General features: G+C 36.0%; 1 protein-coding gene across 1 annotated transcript in view; it reads left to right on the forward strand.

The window, feature by feature from the left end:
- Nucleotides 1-225: 225 nt before the first annotated feature.
- The window catches only part of LOC100648324 (homeobox protein Nkx-6.2), a 46263-nt gene continuing 31877 nt past the window's right edge, over nt 226-14611 (forward strand). Inside the window, exons 1-2 of the mRNA XM_003397198.4 lie at nt 226-1131; nt 14167-14277. Coding sequence (XP_003397246.2) covers nt 393-1131; nt 14167-14277 — 850 coding nt within the window. The 5' untranslated portion in view covers nt 226-392. The remainder of the gene's footprint in view (nt 1132-14166; nt 14278-14611) is intronic.

Here is a 14611-nt window from a genome sequence, read left to right on the forward strand (position 1 = left end):
TAAAACTATCGTCCATCAAATTTGGGATATTTTGGTGAAATAACTGGAGAACCTTAAAGTAGCCACACGTGCTAAATAAAGCTAGCACCAATGATAATAATAATAAAAAATAACTCCTCCTAAACAGAAATATCTCTATAAAACATATTCTAAAATATCCTGAAGCTAATATTTCGAAAACCAAATAAACCACATTATGGGAGCGCAACAAAGTGATCGGTGAGGAACCAGTCCACCGCCAAATCGTGAGTGATTATGCTTAGTGTGTACCAGTGACCGCGCTCCAAAGTGCTCGACCCGCCCATCATCTGCAAACGATCTTGTCGTTTAAACCCCGGTTTCCAGTCCCGGCCGAAATTTTCCGCTCATTGCCGAACTATGCGTGGTGCGAGATGGTGTGTTCTCTGACCAACAATAACAACAACAACACAAGTGGTAAGAGCTGCACGGACACGGAGCCCTGCACGGACTTGCAGTCTCGTTCGAGCCCAGAGGCACAGCCAGGCGAGAACATGTCGTCGTTGAGCGACGCTCACAGACGGAACAGTCACTTGGAAGGCGACAGAAGTTCGTCTGCGGGTTCATCTCTGGGCTCGTGTTCGCCGCCTCCTGCATCCAGCCACTCGCCACCGCCTCCTAGACCGCCTTGGTTGCACGATTTTCACGCAGCAGCCGCGCCTCATGTTCTCCAATTTTTAAATCTGAGCGCCGCCGGTGGAAGCATGTTGGCCAGTCAACCATTGGCAGCGTTGCACTCTATGGCTGAACGAAGTCACCATCAGCAACACCAGCAGCACCAGCAGCAACAACAGCAACAACAACAACAGCAGGTTCATCATCAACAGCAACAACAAGCTGCCGGGATTCACTTGCCCAGGATCAGCGTTCCATTGTCTACGATCACTCAAGGGCAGGCTTCACCCACTGGAAGTGGAAAACACAGTCCTGCCACTTCTATCACCTCCGTCGGAAGCAATCCGCATGGCATCGACACGATATTGTCGCGGCCGGCGGCCACGCATCCTCAGGCGCCTGTGTCCGCCACACATGCCGCGCTCCAGCCGACGCCGCACCCCCAACACATGACCGCGCCGAGGTACGGCATGCACGCGGGATTCACCGCATCGTCGGGTGAGTATTTTTCCTTATTTTCCCCAATCTTAATTCACTTTTATTTCGGTCTTATCTTTGTTGGTTTGATTGAATTTTTGAGAAGGCTCCGAGAGGTTTGAAATTCTTTAATTCATCGATATGGGGGAGGGAGTATAGGGAGGTGACAATATAGGGTGTACAGGGTACAATATAATATAGACGATGTAGATTCAGCAATAGCTCCGTTGTGCAGAGATTTGTAAGTTGAAATCTTGGAGTTGATAATGGTTATGAACTGGGAGAACGTAAGAGATACAGAAATCTTGGAAAGAATTGTGCCAATTAATTGCACAGGTACATAGTGTGGGAGAACATGACGCATAGAACATACGCGAGATTCACCATCATATCGTTAGATGAATATTTTTCCTTATCTTTTCAGTATTTTTCAGTCTTATTTCTGTTGGTTTTATTATGTTTCTGGGAACGTTTTGCGAAGTTTGGAATTTTTTAATTGATCGACATGGAAATGAGAGTGTACCTATGAAAAATATATATTTTCAAGTGTATACACCAGAACAGAATATAACGTAGAAATAGTTTCATTATTGGCGGATCTGTAAGTTAAGAGTTGGAATTTGGAAGGTTTTAGAATCGATAAGGATTGTAAGAGGGGGGAATTTTAATGATACACACAAGTTTCAGAAAAGATTGTTCTAATTAATTGTACCAGTGCATAGCGCGGGGAAGTATAACGTATGCACGCAGGATATTGTCGGATGAGAATTTTTATTTATTTTTTCCAACCTGTTTTTGATTCTATTTAGATTTTCAAAGGTTTATAGAAGTTCGGGGTTCCAAATTTTTAAATTAATCGATGCGGAGTATGACTGTGAGAATACTTGTGAAAATAATTAAACGATGGCGAAGATTTTAGGGTGTACAGTACAGGAAATAGAATATAATACGGAGGATATAGGTGTAGAAATAGTTTTATTGTGGGGAGATTATATAATGTTGGAATTTGGAAGATTTAAAATTGATAGATAAAGATTATAGACAGGATGCTGTGAATGTGACAGATATAAAAGTATTAAACAGGAAAGAAGATTATGGTACTTGATGTTTAGGGGACGTATAATACACACGTATTCATAGAATTTGTCTAAGCCAAAGGCAAATCACGATTTGCGAACCATGATTGCCAAATTATATTGAACGATAAAAATTCAATCGAGAACAACAATATCCAACTTAGAATAACAATTGAAAAGAATTTCATGGGAAGAACGTGCAAGATTCATTTTACACGATTTTTATTCCAATTTTATACAACGCGGATATTAATATCGTGCGAATTAATTTCAATAAAATCAAAAACGCCAGCGGCAGCAGATTTATAATTTGACCGGCGGTATGATCGATCGTGTCGACAATCGAAGAATAAAAATGATTCTGTTCCCGTGTAATATTAAAGATTTATACGATATTTCATTCGGCTTAAATGTCAATCGATGTTTGCAATTACTAATATTATCAATAATCTATCATCTTATCCGATTTTCAATTCTTATTTAAAAAATGAAGGAACGAGAAGTATTAAAAGATCGTGTTATAACAAGTGAAGGTTTAATGTTCTTTGCAAACAAAATTTGACACTCGATATTTCTAATGAAATGTTCTTTTGCGTTACGAGTAGAAATACTATTTCTATAAAGATATAACACATTCCAATTAGGACCAGTTTTACCAAAAACACAAATACATTTATCGTATATTTAACTAAGAATTCGTAAAACATAATATTGTGCATACGAAACACCAAATATTGAAGGAAGTAACATCGCTTTATAACGAAGAAAATTTACAGTGATTTCTTCGCGACAACACTGTCTTTACATACAAACGCATCAGCATAACATAATTTTGGAATTACCCAAGTAATTCACTCTGTATGTTCTCATAAATCTATGTACTATTCGTGAAAAGTATTTTTTATATATTTTCCAGCGTAACACGAAAGATCACGATATTTTCGAAATGCTTCTATCTTCAAAGAAAGTACGTAAGAATTTTTATGCAGAAGCTATTTTTCTACAGAATTTTTCTCCGATAGTTACTTTTCTATGGAACTCTCCTGTAACGGAGACTTCTCGAATTTTCCCAATTTTCAAGCGAACGCGTTATAATTTTGATATTATTCGATTAACTCACTTTCCTGTTCCTACAAACTTTTCTTCATCGTTTAATCATACAATGTAATTTAATGCGAATGGTTCGAACCTTTTCTATAAAAATTATTTTTTTTATTTTTATAGAACCTTCCCAATCTATCAAACAACGTGCCATAATTTTCTAATTACTCGAATAATTCATCCTGTACATTCTCATAAATTTACATCATTCACGAGGATTTTGTTGTACATTCTATGATTTAAAGTGAAAGATTCGTATTAAGGATGTTGTTCGTTAAATTGTTTCAGTTGAAATTAAACGTGTCTTGCGCAAATACCGCTCTGTCCTGTGCACGAGCAATAATCTGTATCTGTCCTGGAGCTCTATCTTGAACTTGATCCCGGATTATCCGTGCATTTAAAATGATTAAAGCGCCAATTATTTACGAGACCCGTTCGTGTCGCTTCGCCGACGAAACGAAAGTGAATTTCGAATAATTTCCCAGGCGATTGCGAATCGTTACACCTGACGGCCGACGAACGCCATCGTAAATTCAACGAAATTTCTACTGCTTATTGAAACTAGAAGAATATAATTTTAATAAAAAGTAATTCACTTGAAAGTTATAAATGAAAATCCATGTACACGTCTGTTTACGTTCGTGTAATTTTGGAAAATCGATCGATAACCTGACTGATCTTTGCTTTTATTCGTCTCTTCTTGTTCTTATTTACATAAATAATTATCAATTTGAATCTCCGCGAAGGGATATTTTATTCATATTATGAAATTGTTATTTAGAATCTCTTCATTTTCCTTTTTTATTCTTCTAATACGAAGATATTGTAAAATGATTAAGGAACGTTAACATCGAATTTTGATGGATTTACGATATTTTATACGCGATTTATTCTATGTAGATATTGTTTCGTTAAACACATCGTAATTTATTTATATAAATAATTTTCATTCTCTCTTTCGATAGTTCGAAAATGTAAATCGCAGAATACACGTAATAACAAAAGATATATAAACAATTCAAAATAAAGTGCTACTCAATAACGCAACAATGTTGAAGAAATTACAGCCACAGCGTACTTATCCGTCGCTATATTTTTCAATAGTAATTAACGGTACTTATACAAAAATTGAGTATCTAAACGAAGTCGTTGAATAAATTTCACAAGCTTCGTCGAACTAAATCTCCGGCAATACAGATAATTAATACTGCTATCCCAAAGTATGATCAAACTAGCTTACCAATCTGAAGGATACTAATTTCTGATCGCTAATCTTCTCCAGCATTCCCAACTCACACTATCATCTGTAAAATTTTCACATTATTCCAAAGTCCGATGAATTGGACTGTTGCATAAAATTTCTTATTAAATTCTCACTGATAAATCAAACAGTTAGGAATCAAATTATATAAATTAACGAGTCCAACGCATTGAAATTATTAGCTCGCGAACGATAGCCGTATAATTTAGATTAAATTTCAATTGCGTTACTTGATCTTGTCTTTATCGTGTGAAATATAGGCTGCGAATTTAAAACGAGGTGTTTTGAAATTAAAGAATCGCATAATTTAGCTGAAAATTCGATTAGCTCGCTTAATTTCCATCTAAATCTTAAATTTCGATTTATGCTCCATATTTTACGCGATAAATGCCACTGATGATCTTTATCATGTAAAATGTAGAATGTGAATGAAAACGAAGAGTCGTGAAATTGAGAAACTTAATCCAAACTTTTATGGGTCGCCTACAATCTAAAGATGACTGACGAACACTGAACTAGTTCAGAGTAAAATAGATTAAAATGAAATCGATTCAAATGAAATGGAGATTTTGTAAGGTGAATTCGATGTACGAGATACGAAAGTGCTTGAGTCACGTAACACGGTACTCTAAGAGCACGTAAAAGCGTAAATTTAGCCATATTGTTCGATGTAAGTGGTACAAGAGCTTGGCTGGAATCCGAAGTACCCGATTTCATGTCATTAGGTACACGTTTCTGGGCCAGGCCCCCTTCAAACCTTTCCTAAGGCGTAAACACTTCATAAAGATTCCTCCAATAGCTCTCACTTCGTGGCCGGCATCGATATCGATTCAATCCTGGCGAATATATCGTCCGCAATAACGTTCAATTTATCTTTGAACATAATTAAATTATAATATTCTTGAAAACTAAAGTTTTCCACCAAAATTCTATCTTTTTTTCTTTTTTAAGATTTTAACATTTCAAATGATTCAACGATTGAAGAATGTTAAGAAATACAAGGTTCAAATGACGCAATAATTAATTGCAAATTTAAATAGAGAAACTGATGTTTGCGAGGAGAGGAAATTTAGGTTTATCGTTATTTTATCTAACTGTGTCCTTACAGCCTGGAAATGGACTTGGCTTTGCTATATTTTTTTTAAACTCACACGTACTTATATCTTCCTCGCATTCGCACGCTCAAAGTTCGCAAAATGAAATCTGTTCTTAGGCATTAGGTCGACTCAAAAGCTTGTCGCGTTTTCTAAGGAAATAATGTTCTATGCGAAGCATCCTATGTTTTGTTCTATTGAACGTACGTAATTCAACAAAATGATATAAAACAAAAAATGTTGTGCATTCTATTATTTCTTTATAAAACGAAAATTAACATATGTATATATACATACATATCTGTGTAAAAACTCCATAAAAGAGATGCCTGCTAGATACTGAGAATACTGGATACCATATCGGCAGAAGTTACGTATTTTCTGATTTATTCATTGCTCTTATCAGATATAAATCCATTTTGCAATGCCATGCTACGTTTCTTTTATACCTTTCATTTTACATCTAAACTTGCTTTTGTCCGTCACTGTAAGTATATCGTAGAATTAAGATAGAGCTCTCTGTAAGAACGAGCCGGGGCACGTAACGCGGTTGAGCAACACTGTAGACACTATAAAATTGTTTTCCTTCCAATAAAAGGAGAAATCCACGGCGTGGCACCCGTAAAAGCTACCGTGGGGTCCCGAAAGAATCTTTCGCGATTTATATCCGGCTGCTGTGCTACTTTTGCCCGTGGCGGACGTTCAAATATCTCCAGCAATCGTTCTCATAATTCACCATAATGGGACCGGCTATAGTTTAAAAAGACCGCGTGAACATTGTTTAAGATCTGCCCTACCTTCTCTCTTATTTTCCTTTATTTTCGTTTCTTTTATAGATAACATAATAGCAGCCAATAAGATAAAATGACGCAGCTATAAGAAGGTAAAATTGCATTATAGAATTTTGGAGAAAAATTTTCTTGGCTTCTATCCAGTTTATATACAATATAACAGCGTTTCCTATTGTAAAGTACAATTGACCTGTTCGTGAGTTAACACAGGATCAAAATCCCTAGCCAAGTTGGCCACCGTCGTCAGGTGGTTAACCGGAAATACGCTAACTTTGGTTCGCGCGAGTATACGCGTTTATCCGATTCGGTTAGGCGAGTTTGCGATCTGAAGTCGACCTCTCGATCCTTCGCCAAGTTGGAAAGCCATGTTTCAATCACGGAGAGAAAGATTTCTAACTGTCTATTAATACACGTCAGATTAGAATATTTGAATGTACATATGTATTTAGTGTTCTGCATTCATAATATAATAATAATGATGATAATAATAATCATAATTTATCTGTACTTTAGGCTCATGGCTATCGCATTCTTATTCCTAATTCCTTATCCTACGTTATATATTTACATCCATCTTTTACTGCTATCTTATTGTGTCATATTATGTTATTAAATTTCATCTTAATAATTAATATCTATCTATTCTAGTGGATAATCTAGAATCTTTGTCTATTAACAATTTCACACAGCCAGGATTTAACTGCAGAATTTTCAAATCAAATTCTCTCGGAAGCAAAACCCCGTATTGAAAAATATCCAAATTGAATCATCTTCGAAGCAGAACGTCGTTTGCAAAGTTTTTATTTCCTCCCATAGGTCTACCGTAGATTTTCGCGAAATACTAGATTTTCAAGCTATTTTTTCATGTATAAATTATAATTTACAAGATAATAACTATTTTTCCATTAAAAGTCTTCTATTTCTGTATTTACAATGACAAATTAAATTCTACAAAATCCAGCTACGTAATTCTATAGCAGTCAATTTTACATGGTTTTCATTATGAAAACAGATGGAAGATAAAATTCTAAGCGGAATCTGGGCAAGCTTCGCCCTGTTGCTCTTATTTCGCCATTTTAACGATGTTGTATCGGGGAACGTGAGAATCGAGGGTGTTTCACAACACTGAAGGGTTCATCGAGCTCGGTACGTCCATTATTAATGATATCGCGACACGTATACATATATACACACATACATACATACACACACACACACCTATACACCAAGTATAATACCATAAATTTAAAAGCAGAGCCATCAAGAGCGGCATAGAAATACTAAACACATTTTACGAACGAGAGGGGCACGTGACCAGGGTTCATGAGTTCGTGAATTAGGCTGACGATGCCACGAACAAGGTCGGGTTTTAAGGGCCATCGAGTTCGTCCGTTTACGCTATTCAAAGCTATCGGAGAATCTCATCTCTTGGTAATTCATGAAACTAAAGATAGATATTAGGGATGAAAACAAAAATTTCTTCTCATTTCTCATCTACGATCTTTTAATTAACGCTTTGTATATAATTGGATATTCCCTTTGCTCGTGAGGAATAACAAATTTGTTGCAATTTTTTCATTCGACAAAAAGAAGTGGGACTTGATGGAAAAATAAATTGTTTAATCGACAGAATGAAATAGTACGTTAACATTCGTACGAAACGATAATTGGACTTCCATCTTCGTGGAAAAAATCGCGATGCGTCAATTTTCGAAACGTAACAGCAATAAGATTGCATTAAAAAATTTAGGGCTTCCCCTGCGTGCGAAATTTTTACTATACGCAGATGATCGCAAAATTGATCATTGCGTTTATAATCGTCAATGAGTTTAATTGATAGAAAATTACGTTGATCGGTTTCCTGAACGCTGTTGCAACGATAAATTGTCTCTTTTGTATGAAATTTAGCCAAACGCCACATAGTCAGATTTAGCCACGGAAGGAGTAGTTCAATTTTTTAACTACGCTATAAACGGTGTACCACTATGTTCGTTGAGTCGTGTTAAGAACGTGGGCATTATTTTTTCCTCAAATTTGCCATTCGCGTCTCGCTGCAATTACATCTCGTGCTTTTAAATCTCTAGGGCTTACTCGCGGAGTATCAAAATTCTCTTGTAACGCTAACACGCTCAGAATTCCACTCTACCATCTACTGTCTAGACACATTTCGGAATATGCTTGTATTATCTGATCGTCTTACTGCAAATCGCACAGTTACAAAATTGAGAATACACAATGGAAATTCCTTAAACTTGCTGCCAAACGTTGCGGCTTCTTTTTCTCGCGTTTATCACCTGATCCTTAGCGATTTGACTCTTCAACCATTGAGCAGTATAGGCATAACGTTTGATATTATCTTTGATCGTAAGATATCGAAGGACGTTACGCTACTCACATTATGCAACTATTCTCTCCAAAGGCTGCTCCTAGAAGTTTGAAGAATCTCACTCTGCTCCATTCTGAACAACACCATGTGGCATGTAGCTATTTTAATTATATAGCAATCCATATTAACGCTATCATTTATTAACTCTTATATATTAGAACGCTCCCTAACACGCTTCTGTTATAGATACACGCGTCTAAAGCTTACGTTTATTTTTCCTCGTAATTTACGCTTCTAATGTTTCGTCTATTTTTTTACATCGTATATACCAAAGAGTTTTTCGAATAAGTCGACGAAATAAATGGAACAAGAACAAAAGAGAGAAAATAACGTAACAGCAAACGAACGATAAGCATAATCACGAACTCCATGATAAACGCTTCGTCGATTTTCATCGTACGGTGGTGTCAACTGTACCTCTCTTTAAACGTGTCTGAAAACAGGAATACGTCTCCGGTGAAGAAAATTCGGGTATCACGAGACGCATCGATACTTGCAATTAAATTTCTCCTAATCAAAAGAAATTATTCCAACAGCAAACGGCCGTTCATTAACCCTCTACATAGGGCCACAATTTTGCCTACCAGGAGAATGGAAAATGTCGCGAGTACGCTTTTCATCGAGCACGCTGTATAAACATGTATCCCGCCCCCGAGTAAAATGGGCGAGCAATGCATGTCGCGCAATACGAAATGCGCAGGTTCGATACGCGTCGGTGTGTTCATTCAGCCACCTCTTGGCTTCCGGCGTGGCTGCATCTGCTTTCGCGATAATTCACCCCCGTTCCGTCTCACTCGAAACAGAAGCAACGCTTTAATTTTACGTAGCCGAATATTATTTCCATTTTCTATTCCCTATTTTCCATCGTAATAGGTTCAACCACGAATTTGTCTACTAAAAAATATTATTACTGTTTGTTTGGATATTGTCTAATATCGTATCGTTGATTTTTCTATGTTACTGAGCAAATGTTTGAATTTGACTACTTTGTATGAGAAAAAATTGTGTACTTTTTATATGATATAGGATAATCAGATGATCAGAATTATCGAATCTCAGCTATTAGAGCAAAACAGATATTCGCATGAGCTAAAGTTCAGCAGTTTAAATTCAATTTTACTTTTACTATGAAAAATGAATATTTATTTAAATAAACAAGACAAATGGACAATTATCTTCCATTCTTTAAACTTCTATCGTATTACGTTAATTTTCTTTGTCTTCTGTACGTTGAACGCTTGAATGACGAACAACGTGTTTCTAACGAAGATAGCGAACTGAATCTATTCTTCGCTATTATCTTTTGCAATTGCCGCAACAAGATAAATATAATTTTGTATCGTCGTTATTAGCTTCGCAGAATTCTTGACACGTTACATATTACGTACACTCGATGTGTTCCGTATTAGGTACATACGTATTTCGACAGAAGAATAATAATTATACCAAGAAGAAAATAAATTTAACGTTCATATAAATTTAATTACATTTTTTCCAACGCTCAGAGACAAGCACGTTTAATGATAAATCGTGCAAAAGTAATATTCTTTAACTCGTCTTCGCTAAAAACTTTCACTATTTTAACTCGCCTCTATAGAACTTTTATAGGCTTTCAAACATAACGATCGACTGCATTCACCGACAGATTTCCAAGTGGGGCTCAAACGTGAACGTGCTCGTCCTTTGCTTTTAACGAACCATCTTACACTGTTGGCGATTGATTTTGTTAATTACTTGCCGAGATACTGCAGCGTTCCATACAGATATTACATCCATATTGGATACTGTTCCAAATTAGCTACAGTTACTACTTTACGTCATAAGATACGTATAATGCGAACGAAGCATAGGATTTACGATGAAATAATTAAAAAGTGAAAACAGCGACGAGCGTTCAATTTCTACTGAATATCGCGGGATGTGCTAACACGAGATTATGGCCACCAATGTACGTGGATCCAATTTAATCAGTATCTATATAAATGCTACAATAAATACAATGTTGCACCACGAGTTTGATACTCTTAATAGCCAACACGATATTATTCTCTAAAATTGATTATTAATGAAACATTCTTTTCTAAGCCACGATCGCTAGTCCGCTCACTCGGCCACCTTCTTCCAAAATCATTTCGACATTCCTTAAACCGATTTTCCCTGAAAAACTCCAAGACCACGCACGCCCCGTAAAAATCTCCGTTGGAGGTTCAATTAAAATCAGTGAGTCCAGCGATTCGACGAGCGGTTACGACACCGATGCCGAATATTTTTGTTGATGAGCATGCAGCATCGCCCTGGTTTTTACGATTCAATAAATTTTATTTGATCGGAACGTAACGGACAAAAGGGGTAACGATCGTATCTCGAACGCGTTGCGTTTCCAGCGCCGGTTTCTTGAACCGAGAACCGCTAGAACACTAAAAACGGAAATAACGTTTTATTGGTAGACGGCTAAAGAGATTTCCTAAAGGAAAGGGAAAAAAAAGAAGAAAGAGAAAGAGAAAGAACCGTACGATTTTTCTTCGAATTGTACCAGCCACGATTAACGACTGACCAATGCAACAATATTACCAACTGGGATTTTATAAACCTGATATAAAGCGAGCGTTAGGTGGTTAGGTTAAGAGCGAAGGAAAAGGGTTCAGAGCAATTTGTGAAAGCGTGATTACGGTCGTTGGTCTTCCGGTTGTAATTGCTTTGGTTAACACGTTTCGTGTCAGGTTACCGTGCAGCAAAATTAAGGAGTTTTCGAGAAGTTTTAGAATCTACGATGAGTTTTTTGGTTATATATTTTCTATTCGAATTATCGGTGATTCAAAAGGTTGTAGAGATTTAAGGATTTAAACGAAACCATACAAAGTATCATATGTAGAATTTTATACGAATTGTGAATTGACAAAAATTTGAAAATTCGAGTATTCGAAAATCTGGTTGAAGATATGAAAGTATAAAGTGAAAAGATGATTGTAATAAAATTTGTTAATATTAATAATTCAATTGTTTTAGAATTCTGTTAAATTGAAATTAAATTTTACAATTGAATTTTTAAATATGAGATAATTTCAAATTACGATTTTTCTAGTAATTACGATAGCTATCTTGAGAAGATCGTGCGGAACTACTGTAGTCCCTTGCGTAATAAAAAGGTAGCATAAAAGAGTGGGATTTTTATTGATTTTACTTTATCGGCTAATAATGTCTAGAAAAATTGAAGAACGTCCATTCGTATCGCTTGATTTTCCCATCGTCTACTTGGGGAATAGCAAAGCCAAAATCAGTATGCATTTTATTAAAATATCTTTTTAAAATGAGATCTGATAAAAGAATGTTCCACGTGCATAAAAGTTTCCTCTTTTTCCACATAGAATAAAAATCCGCGAAGGAAAAGTACGATTCCCACTTAAAAGACGAAAGTTGACTTTTCAAATATCTTTAGAGACGCTCCCCCAAAAAAAGGAAAAAAATAAATAGGATAGTAGACTTATTTTCTCCTCGAAACGGCAAAACTTTTGTATTCGACATTTCTGCCGAAAACGTATTGTTTTCCAGATATTTAGACGCGAAGTAATCGAACGAACACCCTATAGATTTCAATTCCCTAATGCCAACTTCAAAATTCGTGTAAACGTGAATTTTTATAGACGATCCTCCGTCTAAAACGATGCAAAGTAACTGTAATTTCGACGATAGGTTTGAAGGGGTTAAACAGTTTTTGCGAGAGTGGAAACCTCTCTTGTGATTGGATTGTTCGTGGCCACACGCGTCGCGTTGCGGTTCTCCGACGTTGGCGCGATCTCTTTGAAAGATATAGGGAACTGCGAAGGGGATACAAATAACATCACTTTCCTGTTGGAATTTCTTGCTGTCATATTGTCACGCCATTCGGCTACATAAATCACCACGGTATCCTAAACGACATCTTGTTACATTTTCCATAAAATAATCGTTATTAGAATTCTGTTACAAGATTACACGATATGGTGCAAAGATATTTGTCAGCTTATTAAATTTTAAGAAAACGCTAAAGACCTTATAAGCAGAAAGGCATGAGGCTGTTATTATTAAACGTGTTGGTTGATTTATTAAAATTATTTATTTTATTTGTTGTACTTGAAATTGACCAACAAAAATGATTTCAGAAAATTGAATTTATTTCGTAAAAGCTTAAATTGAGCTTCTATAACGCTGTATAATTAGGAAATTACACATTCGTGTATTTTACTTGTATCTTTTCGATTTTGTTTATCTGTTTATAATTGTTGTTCAGACTTCGTTTCATTTCTCTTTTTAAATATCATTTAAACCTTTCAGGTGGTTTATTATACGTGTTGCTTGGTTTATTGAAGAGACGAATGATAAAATTGTAATAGTCGATTATATTAAAATCACTTTAAGTACAAGTATAGTAATAGTGTATACCGGTCGTAATCGTCGCTCGCTCAATGCTACTGTCTAACTCTATGCTCGCTAGTCGACTGTATCACTCGCTATAATGACTCGCTGTAATGGCTGTCCTAGAGAGCACGTTCGTCTATTTATATCGACCGGTGTTATTATAGAGAGTTGAAATGTAACTCCGGTTGACGATTACAAATAACGACGATAATGTTTCGTTCCGAGTTCGTCTACCTTTGAACCTGGCAAACCAAAACAACGTTGGTATTCCAAGGCACAATAATAAGAGTCTCTCCCGATTCAAATCTTCCATTGACTCATGTGTCGCTACAGATATTATTTTTTATCATTTCTCACATGACTATGTATGGCAGAAGTACGTATTGAAATAATCGGTTTAAAGATATTCTTTGATGTTTCGCTTTTCGATTTTATTCTATATTTCTTTGTGGAAATATTAAACCGGAAAAGAGCGTCTCTCCGGAAATGCAATTTTTCCATTCAACTCTTTTGTATCTCGGTGTATTATTGCTGTACAACATAATTTATTGTTGACAATTTAATGGCATATATAGTATGATTCGTTAATTGTAAAATTGCGATAATCGGTAAAAGGGAATATCTGGAGAAAAGTTCATAATCCAGAAAATCTTCTCGAGTTATTCATCAACACTTGATATTATCGTTCTATTGTATTATCCTTTCTTCATATACATATATACTCTGTATATTTATACATCAGATATTAAATGAAACCATACATTCAACACAGAGGAATTCACAATTTTACATTTTTCTAAATACTAAGAATTTTACAAATATTTGAGAATCTCAAGATAGACGACAAAGATAAAGAAGAATGAAACGCAGCAAATGCAGCGGGCAAACTAAAGAAGAGAGGATACTATCTATGTGTACGCGTATGTTCATGGCGTGTTTGCTTTGAATGCAGGTATCGGGCAATTCCAACAAAGAACGGAGCCACGGCATCCTGCTGTCTATTGGCCAGGTCTTCAGGGATTAGTCAGTGATCCCCTGGGATGGCGAGCAAGACTACACACACGTGAGTTTCCTTTCCGAGATATATATTTCGCCTACTACCAAATATACTCTTCGTTTCAATGTATTAGAACAGAGATTGTTCGCGATGTTTCGCAAATAGGATAACAAACGGAATGTCGTAACGTGGAGAGTTTTATGTTTGCATTATGTTGTAAAACATACGCAGAAAAAACGTAATTCCGTGAAAACAGACTTCTTTCTTGAATCTGCTGGAATATTCTCTTTCGCCTATCATTCAACACCGAGACATTTCTTTTAAGTATTTCGAAACTGTAAATAGAAGAAAACATAGGTACTCCTTTTCTGAAACTTTTTTAACAGATATCTAAGAAGAT

Source organism: Bombus terrestris, chromosome 8 (assembly GCF_910591885.1).
Source record: "Bombus terrestris chromosome 8, iyBomTerr1.2, whole genome shotgun sequence".
Lineage (NCBI taxonomy): Eukaryota > Metazoa > Arthropoda > Insecta > Hymenoptera > Apidae > Bombus > Bombus terrestris.